This window comes from Eumetopias jubatus, unplaced genomic scaffold (genome assembly GCF_037043125.1).
Source record: "Eumetopias jubatus isolate StellerSeaLion01/CBP00866 unplaced genomic scaffold, mEumJub1_p1.0 scaffold_11, whole genome shotgun sequence".
NCBI classification, from domain to species: Eukaryota; Metazoa; Chordata; class Mammalia; order Carnivora; family Otariidae; genus Eumetopias; species Eumetopias jubatus.
In genome coordinates, this window is record NW_028274817.1 from 109635600 (window position 1) to 109650294 (window position 14695).

General features: G+C 46.5%; 2 protein-coding genes across 5 annotated transcripts in view; one reads left to right on the plus strand and one right to left on the minus strand.

Annotated features, from left to right (window-relative positions):
* The first annotated feature begins 5265 nt into the window (after positions 1–5265).
* On the plus strand, positions 5266–7215 carry KLHL34 (kelch like family member 34). Its single transcript, XM_028122554.2, has one exon. It carries the CDS (start codon positions 5266–5268, stop codon positions 7213–7215), a length of 1950 nt encoding a protein of 649 aa, XP_027978355.2.
* Positions 7216–10600: 3385 nt separating this feature from the next.
* Positions 10601–14695, minus strand: part of CNKSR2 (connector enhancer of kinase suppressor of Ras 2) — a 275956-nt gene continuing 271861 nt past the window's right edge. For all 4 annotated transcript variants that reach the window (XM_028122619.1, XM_028122618.1, XM_028122617.1 and 1 more), the window contains 2 exons: positions 13469–13665; positions 10601–10816 (listed from right to left, as the gene is read on the minus strand). In XM_028122619.1, coding sequence (XP_027978420.1) covers positions 10601–10816; positions 13469–13665 — 413 coding nt within the window. The remainder of the gene's footprint in view (positions 10817–13468; positions 13666–14695) is intronic.

Sequence of the window (14695 nt, forward strand, 5' to 3'; positions counted from 1 at the left end):
GTTACTGAGAGTGGTGATTTCAGGGTGTAGCAGAAATTAACAATGCTCTATAACAGTGGTTCTCATGCCTTTGAGTGCTTCATATCACTGGAAGGGCTTAGAGAAGCAGATCACTGGGCCCAACTCTTGGAGCTTCTGACGCAGTAGGTTGGAGGTGGGGCCGAGAATTTACACTTCTTAACAGGTTCCTAGGTGATACTGCAGGAGGACCACTGAGAACCACTACTCTATTACATTTCCTGTGTACTTACACTCTGGTATTATGAGTTTTCTGAAAGCTTTAGTCAAGGGAGGGAAAAGAAGGAAAAACTCATATCTGTTGTGCGTACTTATACCAGGAGTAGTCATATATATATATAATCTAATTTGAACAGTGCTGTGAGTGTAGAGTCATTATCCTCCTTTTAAAAATAATAAAACGACACTCATAGAATTCAAGTCACTTGCTTAAAGTCACACGGGGCAGATCTGGAAACGAAGCCCAGGTCTGTTTGACCCCAAAGTTGAGTCCTTCCCCACTGCCATGCTGTTTCTTCAACTGTCAGCTGGGCCAGAACACCAAAATCACACGTGATTAAAACACACACACACACACACACACACACACACACACACACACACACACCGCCCCTTGAAACTCTTTCGCTTGAACTGCATATCACAAAGATAAGATACCTTTCATGTACACAAAAAGTGGTCTTGGAACAGGGTGAAGATAACACAGAAGATTTTCTCTACTGCGTGTCTGTTATTGTTTGTAATCATGTTTTCGTAATTAGCTAACTTAAATGTGTCCATTTCTAATTACAGGTTCTCTATGGAGGCTGCCAGAAGCCATGCATTGGAAGGAAGCATACTGGGATTGAAAGGAGCCAGTAATGAGAGATGATAAGGAGTTAACCTGCCAAACACTGTATCTTAAATATCAAATAGGCACATTTTAGGGTTTTGTAGTTTTGAGATAAGGTTCCCAGTGTTATTCCTATACATAACCGTTTTCTTCCTCAAAAGTGCATTCCAATGGATGAGGCTTGCAAACATGCTAAGTCAAAGAAATGAGTCACAAAAGACCAGGTATTGTATGAGTGTGTTTATATGAAATGTCCAGAAACTGCAGAGATAGAAAGATTAGTGCTTGCCTAAGGTTGGGGGCCTGGTGGTATAGAGAAGCCAGAGTTAGAGGGCACAGGGTTTCTGTATGGGGGGATGAAAATGTCCCCAAATTAGACTCCACTGTTGGCTGCATAACTGTAAATATGCTAAGAACCACTGAACTGTACACTTTAACTTAGTGAGTTGTATGGTATGTGCATCGTATGTCCATAAAGCCACTACCAAAGATAGCGCATTCCATCTGCAAAAAAATGTTGTGTCTGTTATACATGGATATTTGCAGTTTTTGATTTTTTTAAACATGTACAATTCTTTTAGACAGGAGAACCAGGAAATTTAGGATGAGCTAGATAGGGCCGATTCAGGCAAAGGCGAGCGCCATGGCTGACGAGCGGTGCCACCCTGAGGTCAGGCAGGAGCTTGGAGGACTTTGGCTCCGGGTTCTCTCACAGGAGGTGCAGATGTATGGAAGGGAATGTTGAGAGCAGGTCACAGTCCTGACAAGGGGGGAGGGGTTCGGGGCAAATTTCGGGGTCCCACCAGGCATGCTGGACGGTGTAGCTGGGCCTTCGGTGGAAGCCCGGTCATATAAACTGGGGCATGGAGCAGCTGCTGGGGCACGTGGGGCCCCTGGTCCAGACAGGAACAGCAGCAGCTCGTCTGACTAGCTGCTGAGAGCCAAGCGGCGCCCATCTGGGGGAAGGACTCGGGCTGCAGGGCGGCACTGGCTTGCAGTGGGGGCTGGCCCAGGTGGTCTGGGCTTAGAAGAGTCGGATGGGGGGGCCGCCACTCACAGTTACCCATTTGATTCCTAGGGTTGTGAGCTCACAGCCTGACCAGGATGTGTTTTCAACCCCAGCTGGGTGAAGGGCAGAAAGAGAACCAGAGAGCAAGAACTAATTGTCCCCGTTGAGTTCCTCTTAATAATCCTTTACTCCTCCCACTGATGGCACCACTGGGTACCATTCCCTAGATCTGTTCAACTCAACATTACTTATGCCAAAGACTGTGATAGGGGCTAGAGGTTAAAGAATCAAGAAACAGTCCTTGCCGTCGAGGAGCTTACAGTCTAGAGGGGGAAGGCCACACAGAGCAGATCATTTTCAACACGACGATCATATCCCACCACATGAGCTCATCCCCACATGTTCAGGTGGGGTGGCAGAGACTGCTTCTAGGGGATCCAACTTAAGACACACATCTCTCACAACAACTAAAAAAGCACACACTGAAATGTTATTTAGCATACTTAATATTGCACAAAAATTAAAATCTTGATCCTTTCCACAAACGTTACTCAAAGGACAAGAATATTCTTGGACGGATTGATAATTACATTTTCTAGACAAAACCTTGGAAACACATCCAATATGAAAATTTCTTCTGTTAGCACAGTTCATTGTATCCTCAACAGCAAAATACATAAAGGTGGCAGGTTGCGCCAGCAACGAACACATGCTTGTTGTGTACATTGATTTTTGATGTCAAGATGTAAACCCTTCCACAGCATCTTCATTCTCAAGTAAGTGTGACATTTTGGATTCAACCTGAATGCATGATGATGGACAGACCTGACGAGATGGGATCGATTTTGGGGTTGAAAACGTGTTTAAAAAACTGTATTTATACTTTATCACTCTGAAATTTGGTTAAAGTAATCTAATGGTGTGTTGTACTATTTTATTTTTATCATACAGGAGGTCACATAATATAGTGGGGAGAGAGCCCTGGATTCCTGTCCAGACTCTGTAACTCAATATCCAAGTCACCCAGACAAATTGTATTCTCTCTGGGGCTCATTTGCCACATTTGTTTGAAAAGAGAAACAAGAAATTGCCGAGGAAAAGGAGAGAGTTTAGCTAAATGATCTATAGCATCCCTTCTAGCAAATTTCTAGTAGGTCAAGTAAAGGCCGTTTAATTTCACCATTCGGATCTGTGCACACTGAACCAAACTGGTATTTTATTTTTGAACTAAGAATTTTAGTACTTAAAAAAGAAAAACCAACCAGCACCCCGCCTGAATCCATCTGTAGTTTTAACATTAGGAATTCAAATTGGAGTATTTTTAGCCTCTGGAGTTTAAGCAAGCCCTTAACTTGAGCCTCTGCCTGCATTTTATAATTTGGCTAATTTAAGTCATAAAGCAATTCCATCTTTGACAAGAAAGCAGGATCATTTTACTAATATTTTTATGCACTTTAAGAATTCTAATTGGAGACCTTGTAAGTATGGATGGCATATGAGGCAGAAAGCGATACATTTTTATACTTCCTTGGACGACTTCTTCTTTTTTTTAAATGAAACACAGCCCAACTGTCAGAAATGCAAGTTATTTCAGATGCCCTCAAAAGGTTCACTTAAAACAGATTGCCAGAGGAGTTGCATTAGAAAATAGAAAAATCAATTCTAGATGAAAGCAAAACACAGAAGCTCCAAATTGGCAAGAAAGAACAGTTATATTAATCATTTAGTTATTTAAGAGCAGGATGGAGGAGATGGAGAAATGCTTTCCTAATGTCTCAAGATTGGGTGGTTTTAGTCATCATTTCTGTGCTGGGTACACCTTATAAATAACTTCATGAAAAGGGACCTTAGGAACCTCTAGCCTCTACCGAGCTTTGCGACCTTACTGCCCATTATCCTGTCCCAGCATTGAAGATGTAGCAGGCATTAATTAGATCACAGTCTGGAAAGTCAGGGAGAGAAACTGGAACGAATTATTTTCTTAAAGGGAAGTGGTCATTCAAAGGCAGAAAACCCAATCTCCTTGTCCACTTTGCTAAGGGATGGGTTGGGCAGGATCCAAGAACAGGAAGGGAGACCTCGGCTGGGGTCAGGGAGCGGGGGTGGGAGCAAATTCCCCAGCGCAGAACGTGAGACCAGCCAGCCCAGGAGACGCGGGCTGCCTCAGGAAGGGCGCAGAGTAGGCCCAGCATCTCGAAAGGGCGAGTCCGGGTGAGGGGCATGTTACCGAGCCCCGCTGGCGGGGAGCCCCAGATTCCCCCGGGCGTGGTTCCCGCCGGTAGCTCCCCGGCGCGCAGCGGCCTCCTGGGTGTCAGCGCGCAAAGTCGCCGCTTAATCCTCGCCCCCGCCAGATTAATTAGGGCCTTCTCAAAGCAGAAAGTTTTGTGCCAGGGGCTTCTTTCCCAGGCGCAAGTGCACCAGGGAGTCGACACTCCTCCGGCCCAGCCGGCCGCCTCTCCCCAGACACCACCAGGTACAGGGTCCCCGGCGACTTGTGCCCCTCCAGTGAGCGCCACCCGCAGCCCTAGCCGAGTTCTCGAAACCCCCCCGCCCCGGTGACCGGCGGCTCGTCGGGTCACCGGAGTCAGGTCCCAGGCCTGGGCCGCTCCTTCCAGCGCCCCGGCCCTGGGTTCGCGGCCAGCAGCCGGGGCGCGGGGCGGGGCGCGCCGGGGAGGCCGCGGCCGCGCGCTATTCCTGTCGCTGTGAGCTACCGGCATGTTATGTACGGCGCCCAATCATGCCTCCGACTCGCCGCGCTGACCTGCGCCCCCCCTCTCCTTAATCCCCCAGGCTTTGATTTGATCCTCCGCGCGGAACAAGCTCACCCCCCTCTCCGCCCCATACCCAGTTGTCCCCGGCCCTCGCGGGTGCCTGCACTGTCCGTCCTCCTCGTCCACCCCGGGAGGCCAGAGCCCTCGGCCCGCACTCCCCGGACGCCCCGAGCCGGGCCACATCCGCGCATCAGCGCCGTCGGAGATCCAGCACCCCTCAGAATCAGTCCACCCACAGCTCGACCCTTCCAGGTGATGGTGCGTGGCCACTGCGGCCCCAGGCGCGCAGGTGTGGGCTCCCCAAACTGGGACGGGGAGGGGGCTTTGGGCAACGCGCTGGCAGCCTCGGCAGCAGCCAAAAGCAAACCCGGCTCCCTCCGGAAGACTCCGAACTCCGTGATCTCCGCTACTGGGAGCGTCTGGAAACCCCACCCGGTTTGCTCTGAGAGGGGTACAGGGATATCTGCAGGCCTGGATGAAGGAGCCCTGGGCTTTAAGCTGAGTAGGCAAAAATGCGCCCCTACTAGGGGCTCTGGGGCTCGCGTAGGGGGCCCTGGGGCGCTGTGCCCCGAGATGCCTCTGGCCGTGCCCGGTGGGCTCCAGCCCCGGCCGGGCCGCTTCCCGCGCTGGACATCATGAGTTACTTCCTATCTTACTGTAAAGCTCATGGCGGCGCCCTACTCACTGGCTATCAGGCCCTACGCGCCGAGGGCTTCCTGTGCGATGTGACGCTGGAGGCCGAGGGCAGCGAGTTCCCGGCGCATAGGTCGCTGCTCGCGTGTTCCAGCGACTACTTCAGGGCTCTGTTCAAGAGCCACACCCGGGAATCCAGGGCCAGCGTGATCCATTTGCACGTGCCCTCGGCTGCCGGCCTGCAGCGCTTGCTGGACTTCATTTACACCGCCTGGCTGCCGCTCTCCATGGACACGGTGGAAGACACGCTGGAGGCCGCCAGCTACCTGCAGGTGACCGAGGCACTGGGGCTGTGCGGCCGCTACCTGGAGCGCCAGCTGGCCCCGGAGAACTGCTGCTTCGCCGCCAACGTGGCGGCGCGCTTCGGCCTGGCGCACACGTTGGGCGCCGCGGAGAGCTGCATCGTGCGCCACCTGCGGGAGCTGCTGCTGCGCGGCGCGGGCCCCATGGGACTGCTGGAGCTGAACCCCACGTCGCTCAAGGCTGTGTTGGGTGCCCCCGACGTGGCGCGGGTGCCTGAGGCCTGGCTGCTGGGTCTGGCACTGGCCTGGCTGAGGCAAGAGCCCGAGGCCGAACGCCTGGCCCACTGCGCCTCGCTGCTCGAGCGCGTTCGTTTCGGCCTAGTACCCGCCGACATGCTGCGGCGCGTGTACTCGGGCTCTGGCCTTGTCCTGCCCGCCCGGGTCAAGGGCCTCATCATCCAGGCCCTCAACTACCACACGGCGCCCTCCCGCCAGCCGCTCTTGCAGGGCGAGCAGACCAGCGTCCGGAGTCCCCAAACCCGCATCTTGTTGGTAGGGGGGCGCAGGGCACGGGAGGCGGTGACCGAGGAGGTTGTGGTCCCCCGGGCGGTAGCCAGGGGCAGGGGCCCCGCGGCGGAGCCAGAGGAGGAGGAGGAGGACGAGGAAGATGAGCAGTTGGAAGAGCAGGAGGATTGGGAGGTCACCCAGGACGTGGTGGCCTTCGACGTGTACAACCACCGCTGGCGCAGTCTCACGCGGTTGCCTGCACCGCTACTGGGGCACAGCGTGTGCACCGCAGGCAATTTCCTGTTCGTCCTGGGCGGGGAGAGTCCCTCTGATGGCGCCTCCTCACCCCTGGCAGACGGCGTGCGGGCGGTCACGGCCCAAGTGCACCGTTACGACCCGCGCTTCCATGCTTGGACGGCAGTGCCCGCTATGCGGGAAGCGCGGGCCCATTTCTGGTGCGGCGCCGTGGGCGAGGGGCTCCTGGCTGTCGGGGGTGTGGGCGCGGACGGCCAGGCGCTGGCGTCCGTAGAGATGTATGACTTGCGCCGGGACCGCTGGACGGCGGCCGGGGCACTGCCGCGGGCGCTGCACGGCCACGCGGGGGCCGTCGGGGACCGTGGCGTCGTGTACATCTCTGGGGGTAAGGCGGGAAGAGGCGAGGGCGGCGCGAGCAGCCTCCGGGACGTGTACGCCCTGGGCCCTGGGGAGCGAGCGTGGAGAAAGAGGGCGCCCATGAGCACGGCCCGCTTCGGGCACCATATGGCTGTACTGCGCGGCGCGGTGTTCGCCTTTCTGGGGCGCTATGAGCCCTTCTCTGAGATCGAACGCTATGATCCCGGCACGGACCAGTGGACTCGACTGCGACCGCTACCCTATGATCGCTTCTGCTATGGGCTGGCCGTGGTGGAGGAGACGGCGCTGCTGCTCGGTGGCCTCAAGTGGCGGGACTCGCGGCAGGTGCCTACCCGCAACGTGGTGGGCTATGACCTCGACCTGGACCGCTGGGAGGACATTGGCTGCGTGCTACCCTGGGCCTGGAATGGCCTCCAGTGCGCAGTGCTGCAGCTGGCTGAGGATGGGGATGAGGAGAGGGAGGGAGGGCTCGGCGAGGCGCCAGATTTAGTGCGGGGCTTAATGGGTTAGTGCAGTCTCCGGACGGACAGAGGAGAAAAAGTCGCACTTAAGCAGGCTTACAGAGTAACGCGTGGGTGGGCTTTTCCTAAGAATGGGACTCTGGGAGCGGAGCGGCTTCTGAAGTTTAAGGATGCAAACAAGGGCTTGGTCGAAGAGGAACAATGCCCCCTAAGCTGAGAATGGGAGACAGGAGGGATCAAAACAGGATATATGAATCGGCTTCCGTGAGCTGGGGATTTCTAGGAAGATTCATGCTGGTCTAGAGATGGACTTTTGAAAAGAAAATACGGCCCTGTTTTCCCTCTTATAGTTAAAGTGTTGCCCTAGGTGCTAAACAGTGATTACTTTTGTGCCAAACAAGCAAGGCCAAAAATGTACCACAAGAAGTTATATATAAAACCCAGGAAATTGTTAGCTATACAGGCTGTAATAAATAGTCGGAAAAAGATGGCATTATCTGAATAAATAGTGAAGGGAAAGTGCCTTCATTAAATAGCATGAAGTCATTGTAAGGAGAACTATGATTTTATGATTCAGAACCATGTTTATAGTTCTGCTCTGATGGTTTAATATGAATGTAGAACTGAGAGGGAAAAAATCTCTAAGAAAGCACTTTTTTTTTTTTGGAGAAAATATCCTAGGTTAAGTTTTTCTGTTCCTCATTCTTACCCCTAGCCTGCTTTTGCCCTGGCTTTAGGCAGTTCATTGGGTTTTCAGTTTTATTTCAGCAGTCCTTAGCCATAATAATCAGGTTCTTCTGGTTACTTCGGGTTAAGCAAGACCCCAACTTCTTTCTTTCATTTTCTTTAAAAGTTCACTCTGCAGACATGCTGTCGGTTATATTTGTTAAAAAAACCACACACACACAACACATTTTTGGTGGTCCCTCCTCCCCAACTTCCCAAGAATCAACAGAAAGGGAAGAGTAGGTGAAATTCTCAAGTTTGTGTCAGCTAAATGGGAAAGGAGTTTGATTTTGCAGGGTCTCAGAAAAGATCCTTGCACACACACATGGAACAGCTGCTGCTTCTGGCTTGGACCACGGATGGAGTGGCAAAGTTACAACTTGTGACTAGGGAAGGGGGTCAGGGGAGGGCGGCTCTATGATTGGGTCTCAAAGAAATGTGGTGAGGACTCTGTATGAATAAAGTAGGTGCCTTATAAGGATTCATTAAGAGCTAAATTTATTTCACTTCAGTTTACAGTGCTGCCTCTCTCCTAGATTTGAAACTAATGCAATAAAATGTACAGATAAATATAGTGTTAAAAGGTCTCTTTCATGCTAAGCTAGTCATGAGTCTTTTAAAATTCATTAGTTTAATTTTTACCATTTAAAACAACAGAGCTGACTTTACAAAAGTAAAAGCTGCTTAGTAGCAACACAGCTAGTCTTTCCGTCAACTGCTCATTCTATACAGGGCACAACCTTGCCACTGTATTCATGACACATCCATCAGGTACAGATATTTTTAAGTGAATGTACACATTTGGTCTAGTAAACATCAACAAGTCTAAACACCTGTAACAAGCACACTTCATTTTAGGACAAGAGGTTTTTTTTGTTTGTTTGTTTCATTTTGTTTTTTTACATATACAAAATTCCACAATTTAATGTACGTCAATATCCATGCAGTAAATAAATGTTTTTACAAATAGGTTTTTTTAAATGATAAAAATATTACACTAGACCCAAAATTCCATACAAACATTAATACATGATTTCTCATCCAGTTTGACTAAATATAGGATTACTGAAAATGTGCTGTAGAAAGGCCACTCTCCTGTACAGTGTGCAAAGTCTGCAAAACGATAGTGATTCAATGTTGGTTTCAAAAGCAACGAAAAAGACCCCTGCTGTGGAGTTTTTACTTTCTCCTCTACAGCAAAAATATTCACTGGCATATATCTGAACTCTTAGAGATGAAAGTACATTCACTGAGCTGTACAGGCAACAGTATAAAGCTGATTAGAAGTAGATTTTAGGATACAGAATAGTAAAGGAGGGTCCCTTCCTCCTCCTAAAAAAACCCCAAACAAACAGCAAATTGTGATTTGTACGTTATGCAGCCCGACACTAAAAAGCAGCACAGTCATTATCATGCTGTGGTCACTTTCAAAAACGAGATACTTATAAATGGAAAACATATGAAGAGGACTTTTTCACAGACTTCATCCACTCTATAGAAACAATTCATGAAGCTAGGAAAAACCTCTATAAATTCTTTCATATAATTCAATGTAATATATCTCTGAATGACCATTATCCTCTTGCTTCTCGGGAGAGAGGCACATTTTTTATTTTTCAACATTGTTGTCTACATTAGAACACACATTGTCCTGTAACTAAACGTATTTTACTTCCCTGCCTGAAATATAATTACGTAAGTTTAATTAATGGGCTAGGGAGAAAATTGGAAACTAACTGGAAAGGTGATTCATTTCAGTTTATCCCTTGTTTTTTAGGAGCTGGAGTTTAAAAACATGAGTTTGGGCTGAAATTATATATATATATATACATACACACACACACATATATATATATATATATATATATATATAATCTGTTAGCTGCCTTTCTGGGCGAATTAGCTGTGTTTTACAAAATCCACTCTCAAATTCCTCTGTACACAATCAGTATTTCATCACTACAAAAATAAAGGAAGATTTAAACCAAGAAAATAAAGCAGCTCTATCTTCAATTTTGGTCTTAGTTACAAAAACATCTTACAAAGCTTTGCCCTGATACACCATTAAGTGTCCCCATAGATTTGGAATAGTATTTCCATTAACCAGCTTTCACAAGTTAACAGACTTTTAAGACGAATATTAGATACCTGAACTTTTCTTATGTTGATGCTCCTCTATTTTGCTTGACTCTTGTATGCACATCTACATTTCACAAAAATAAAACTACAGCATTAAACTTTGTGCAATGTTTAAGAAAATTCTTAGAACATTTTAATAAATATAAAAAAGGTTTAAATTCTTTCCCACCCACAAGGATGTCTGCACCTGAAAAAATGTGATTTACTTTTGAAGTCTTGTTTATATAAAATTAACTTAGAGGGAGAAAAATGACCTTAGATAGAAAACTGCCTTTTTGTGGTTTTACTACTTGAAGACCACCTGTCTTCAGAGTTGTTTGTAAAAGTTAATTTTAAGTCATTGAAGACAGTTGATTTTGCACATGGTAAACATAAGCTGAGCACTAACTGCATATAAAATATACAAATGCTCATTAAAGACAGTGGTATCATGACCATATATGGTTTGTTTCATATGGTTTGGTAACATTAAAGTTTAGCTTGTCAAGTGCCCCACACTGATATAAAACTACGTCATACACTTGTTCAAAGTGCCAGAAGGTACCAGATGGCCAGAGGGCAGAATACACTTACACATGTGTTTCAATGTATGAGTGAGTGTGTGTGAGAGAGGAAGTGATTGCATCTACTTCAGAAGAAATACTTAATGGGTCATTTGAGGTGGTGTTTTGACAGATATCCAAGAAAAGATCCAGGTACATCTGCTTCCATTGTTGGAATTCTTTAGATGTCAAGTCTGGATTGTCTAGGACTTTATCAATAATGGCTACTTCCCCTTCTCTGGCCTGAAAAGCAAAAAGAATTCAACAGTTAAGTTGGATATAGACTTTTTTCACGTTTAAAATAAAACGTTAACATGCAAATCTTAAGAAGCCCATAACAAACGGCTCCGGTATGGTATGCTCAAACCCAGCTATTTAGATTCAAATCTTAGTGTACTTTTTTCTACACCCAAGTTACGCCTGTATTCTCCACTCCGTGTGCTTCATTTCTCTGGGCCAGTCTTGTTTCCCAACTCTGTCTATGGAAACGTTCCTCATTCTTTAAGATCCAGTTCAAATGCCTACCATTTCTTAAAGCTCTCCGTCAACAATCGGAAAAAAAAAAATGTTTTCTCCCTCATTTATGTCATCCTAACACTTTATCCCTGCCACTGAGTGGACTTACTACATACTCTGTCTTGAGTTACTTTTGCACGGTCCTATCTTTCCTGCTAGATGGTTAGCTCCTCATACTTGCACAAGAGGGAGCATGGCCCTCCTGTCACCACAAATATATAATTCTTGCTGTAGGAATGTCACGGCTCCCTTCCTGCAGCACTGGGGGTCTGCAATGCAAAGGAGCTCTCCCTTCTCTGCTGGAGGCCGGCTCTCAGCTGAAGAATGAGCTTCATTATGGGAGAACTCAACACAGCACAGCTGTCTCCTGTGGGAGACGTGAGTCTTCCAGGTGGGAGGAGGGGGATGGAAGATGAGGGGTAAGACAGTCTGAGAAGCTAAGGCCTGTCTTTTATGGGCTCAAAGAAGGGGCAGGGAAGTCTAGGGAATGTTCTGCAGGAAGTAGGAAGGGAGAGCTGGGTGGGAAAGACAGCAAGGTGCCTAAGCAATTGTTCTGGTCCTTGGGGCCAGATGGGGACAGCGGGGCTGGGGCCGAGGATGTTGGGAGTCGCCCTGTGCTCGGTGAGCAGCCTGTTACAATTCCAGGGACTACACACATCCAGGGTTGCTTGGGCAGTTATCCTTCCCTAATGCGAGATTCCTATCCTCTGTCAATTTCTCACACTAAAAAGTATAGGGCTCTGTAGTTCGGTTTTATCAACGAGGGGCATTTCTTTACAGTGACTTTTCATCATCTTTGCCCCAGAGAGTGGAGCGCAGCCTCACACCCCCGGTGATTCACAATACTCAGTGAACTGAACACTGGCAGGAGCTCAAATTCTTTGCTACTGGAAGTAAATGCTTTTGGGAATCTAGAGCATAAAAGACAGGTGTGAGGGGCTGAGAGAACAAGACAAAAGCAGGTCTTTAAATACATGTGAGCCTGACCAGCTTCAAAATGCCTGTCTGTTTTCACAACCGGACAGTTTGGATCTGAATGGGGTGGGGTGCTCTGTAAGGTGGGAAGGTGAGGTCATCTTTGGAGTAGGGCTGGTCAGCAGAAACATTCTTTTTTTTTTTTAAGATTTTATTTACTTATGAGAGAGAGAGAGAACGAGGGTGAGAGCAGAGGGAGAGGCACAAGCAGACTCCAGGCTGAGTGCAGAGCCTGACACGGGGCTCAATTTCAGGACCCTGTGATCATACCCTGAGCCAAAATCAAGAGTCGGATGCTTAACAGACTGAGCCACCCAGATGCCCCTAGCAGAATTATTCTTATGAATTTTAGAGGTCTTTTTAAGATTCTGGCCTTAGTTACCAAAAGACCATTAAGTCGTCCCATGGATTTGGAATAGTGCTTGCATGAATGCCAACTGAAAGCTAATGGACTCTGAAAACTTGGCTGCTTGCTACTGGAAACTCTTTTAAATCACGCATTTTCTGTTTTGTTTATCTCTTTGGTACTCATCAATGCTTCAAAATCACCAAACCTCAGCAGCACACTATGGATCTGAAATATTTCCCAAAGGAGCCCTTTGACCTTCTGGTTCCTGAAATTACTGAACCACATACTCTGTATGGTAGGTCTTTTCTGTTTTTGATTTTTCAAGGGTGGAAGGCCCGCTTAGGGAGAATTTGTATAACAGGCCCTCTCCCCTCCGACACACACAGTGAGGGGGTTCTGTGGTCTGCCTCCCTCTTCAACTTTCTGCCTCTCTGCGCCCCTCTCTTCACCACCTCCTCCCCAAACCAAGGGTGGCATAATAAGGAGACTGGAGGTAATGTAAGCACTTATGGAAATGTAGAATAAGAAAGTAACATGTGAGTTGGGAACGGATAGTGTAAACAGAACAATTATAAAATTTGTACACGGAACATGAATCACTGTGGCTTCACCCCAAATGTGCTGCAGGAGATATTCATGAAATATCTCAAAGCCTTTTAGGGCCCACTACTGCGTTCTGCATGCATGCTGTGTTCTTCTAATAACTATATTAATAACTACATGGCATATTTATCTTAGGAAAATGAAAGACGGAGGAATAACACCAGCCCCACATTTTTGAAAATAATTTCAATTACATCCTGTTTTCACCTAGAACCAGGTCATATAACATTTAGCCAATGCTTTGAGATGGTAATGAAAAGTTAGGGTTATTTCCTCTTTACCAATGCACTTATAAGATGCTAAAGGAACAGCTCAGCTTCAGGTTCTTCCTGTTTACCTGCCCTCTCCTCCACCTCCCCATTTTGTATTTCTTCATTTAGAGTATCTGGTAATCCACTGAGCTCAAGAATGAATCTCTTGAAAGGAATTTCTCCTTCCATTTTATATCTTACCTTTAAAGTGCTTTTGAGAATTCTCAGCCTGTGTAGTTTGTCATTCATCACAGGGTCATTACATCTCTTTATAAATGATAGCTTGTATTCCATCTTGGTTGAAATGCGGTGTTCTCCCAGCGGTGACAGACTGGCTTGCTCCAATGCCCTGTATAAATCTTGCAATGAATCTCCTAACTTTTCTTCCCTACTTTCACCTGCAATGTCCAAAAAAAAGAGAGAGAAATGAATCCAGTGTAATGGACAGTTCATGGACACTCCAAAAATCTACTAAAAAAAAAAAATCCAAACCATCTGAAAAACAGGATAATGAATGATTGGGAAAACACTATATTACATTAAAAAAAACCCCACAGCTGCTAGTTATATTAGGTAAGATTTCTTAGAATGGTCAAATAATAAGATGTTTGATTAACAGAATATTCTCTTAATAGCAAATCGCCGTACATATCTTGAGTCCATTAAATTCAAAGATAGAGTACAAAAGGTACACAACACAGAAACAATCCTGCACATAATATTTTAACACATTAATGAATACCCTTTATCATTATACTGAGAAGCAGAGAAGTGCTGATTAACAGAGCTCTCTTGGTTTAGCAATATTGAATGAACTGATTTTTACATTGTTCCAGACTGCATAAGATGGAATGGCATTCACTGGAGTATATCTGATTATAAAAATCTTCCAATAATGTACCAGAGAGGATTATTAGGTTTCATGTGACTGCCATAGTAATGCCTGCCACATTGTAAATCTAGTAAATGATCATAAATTATCATTAATAATAATGCTTTAATTAAAATGAAATATGAGAATGTTTATATGCAAATGTAAGGAAAAATCTGGCACATACTAGCAGAAGCTACTTAGCATTTGTAAGATCTGGGAAGGAAATACTCCAATTAAATGTTTTTGAGAAAAAAATTAGAGACTGGTTCAGTTAAGGATCTTAGATCTATTTGAATAAATCAAACTCCCATCTTGTTCTTTAATAGTCTGACTACTGATGTCATATCTTTCTCAATAATGATAAACAAAGATAAACTCGGATTTTGCTTTGAGTGGTAGATAGGATTAGGGCTATCTCAAGTTTCCTTTAATAGAGAGCCAAAGAGTACTATTTGAGGAATACTAATTATATTGGCTCAAGGAGTACACATGGAATGTTGTTCATTCCACCATGGTCCATGTGAATATTTCAGGCTTTCTGACATAGCTAAAAA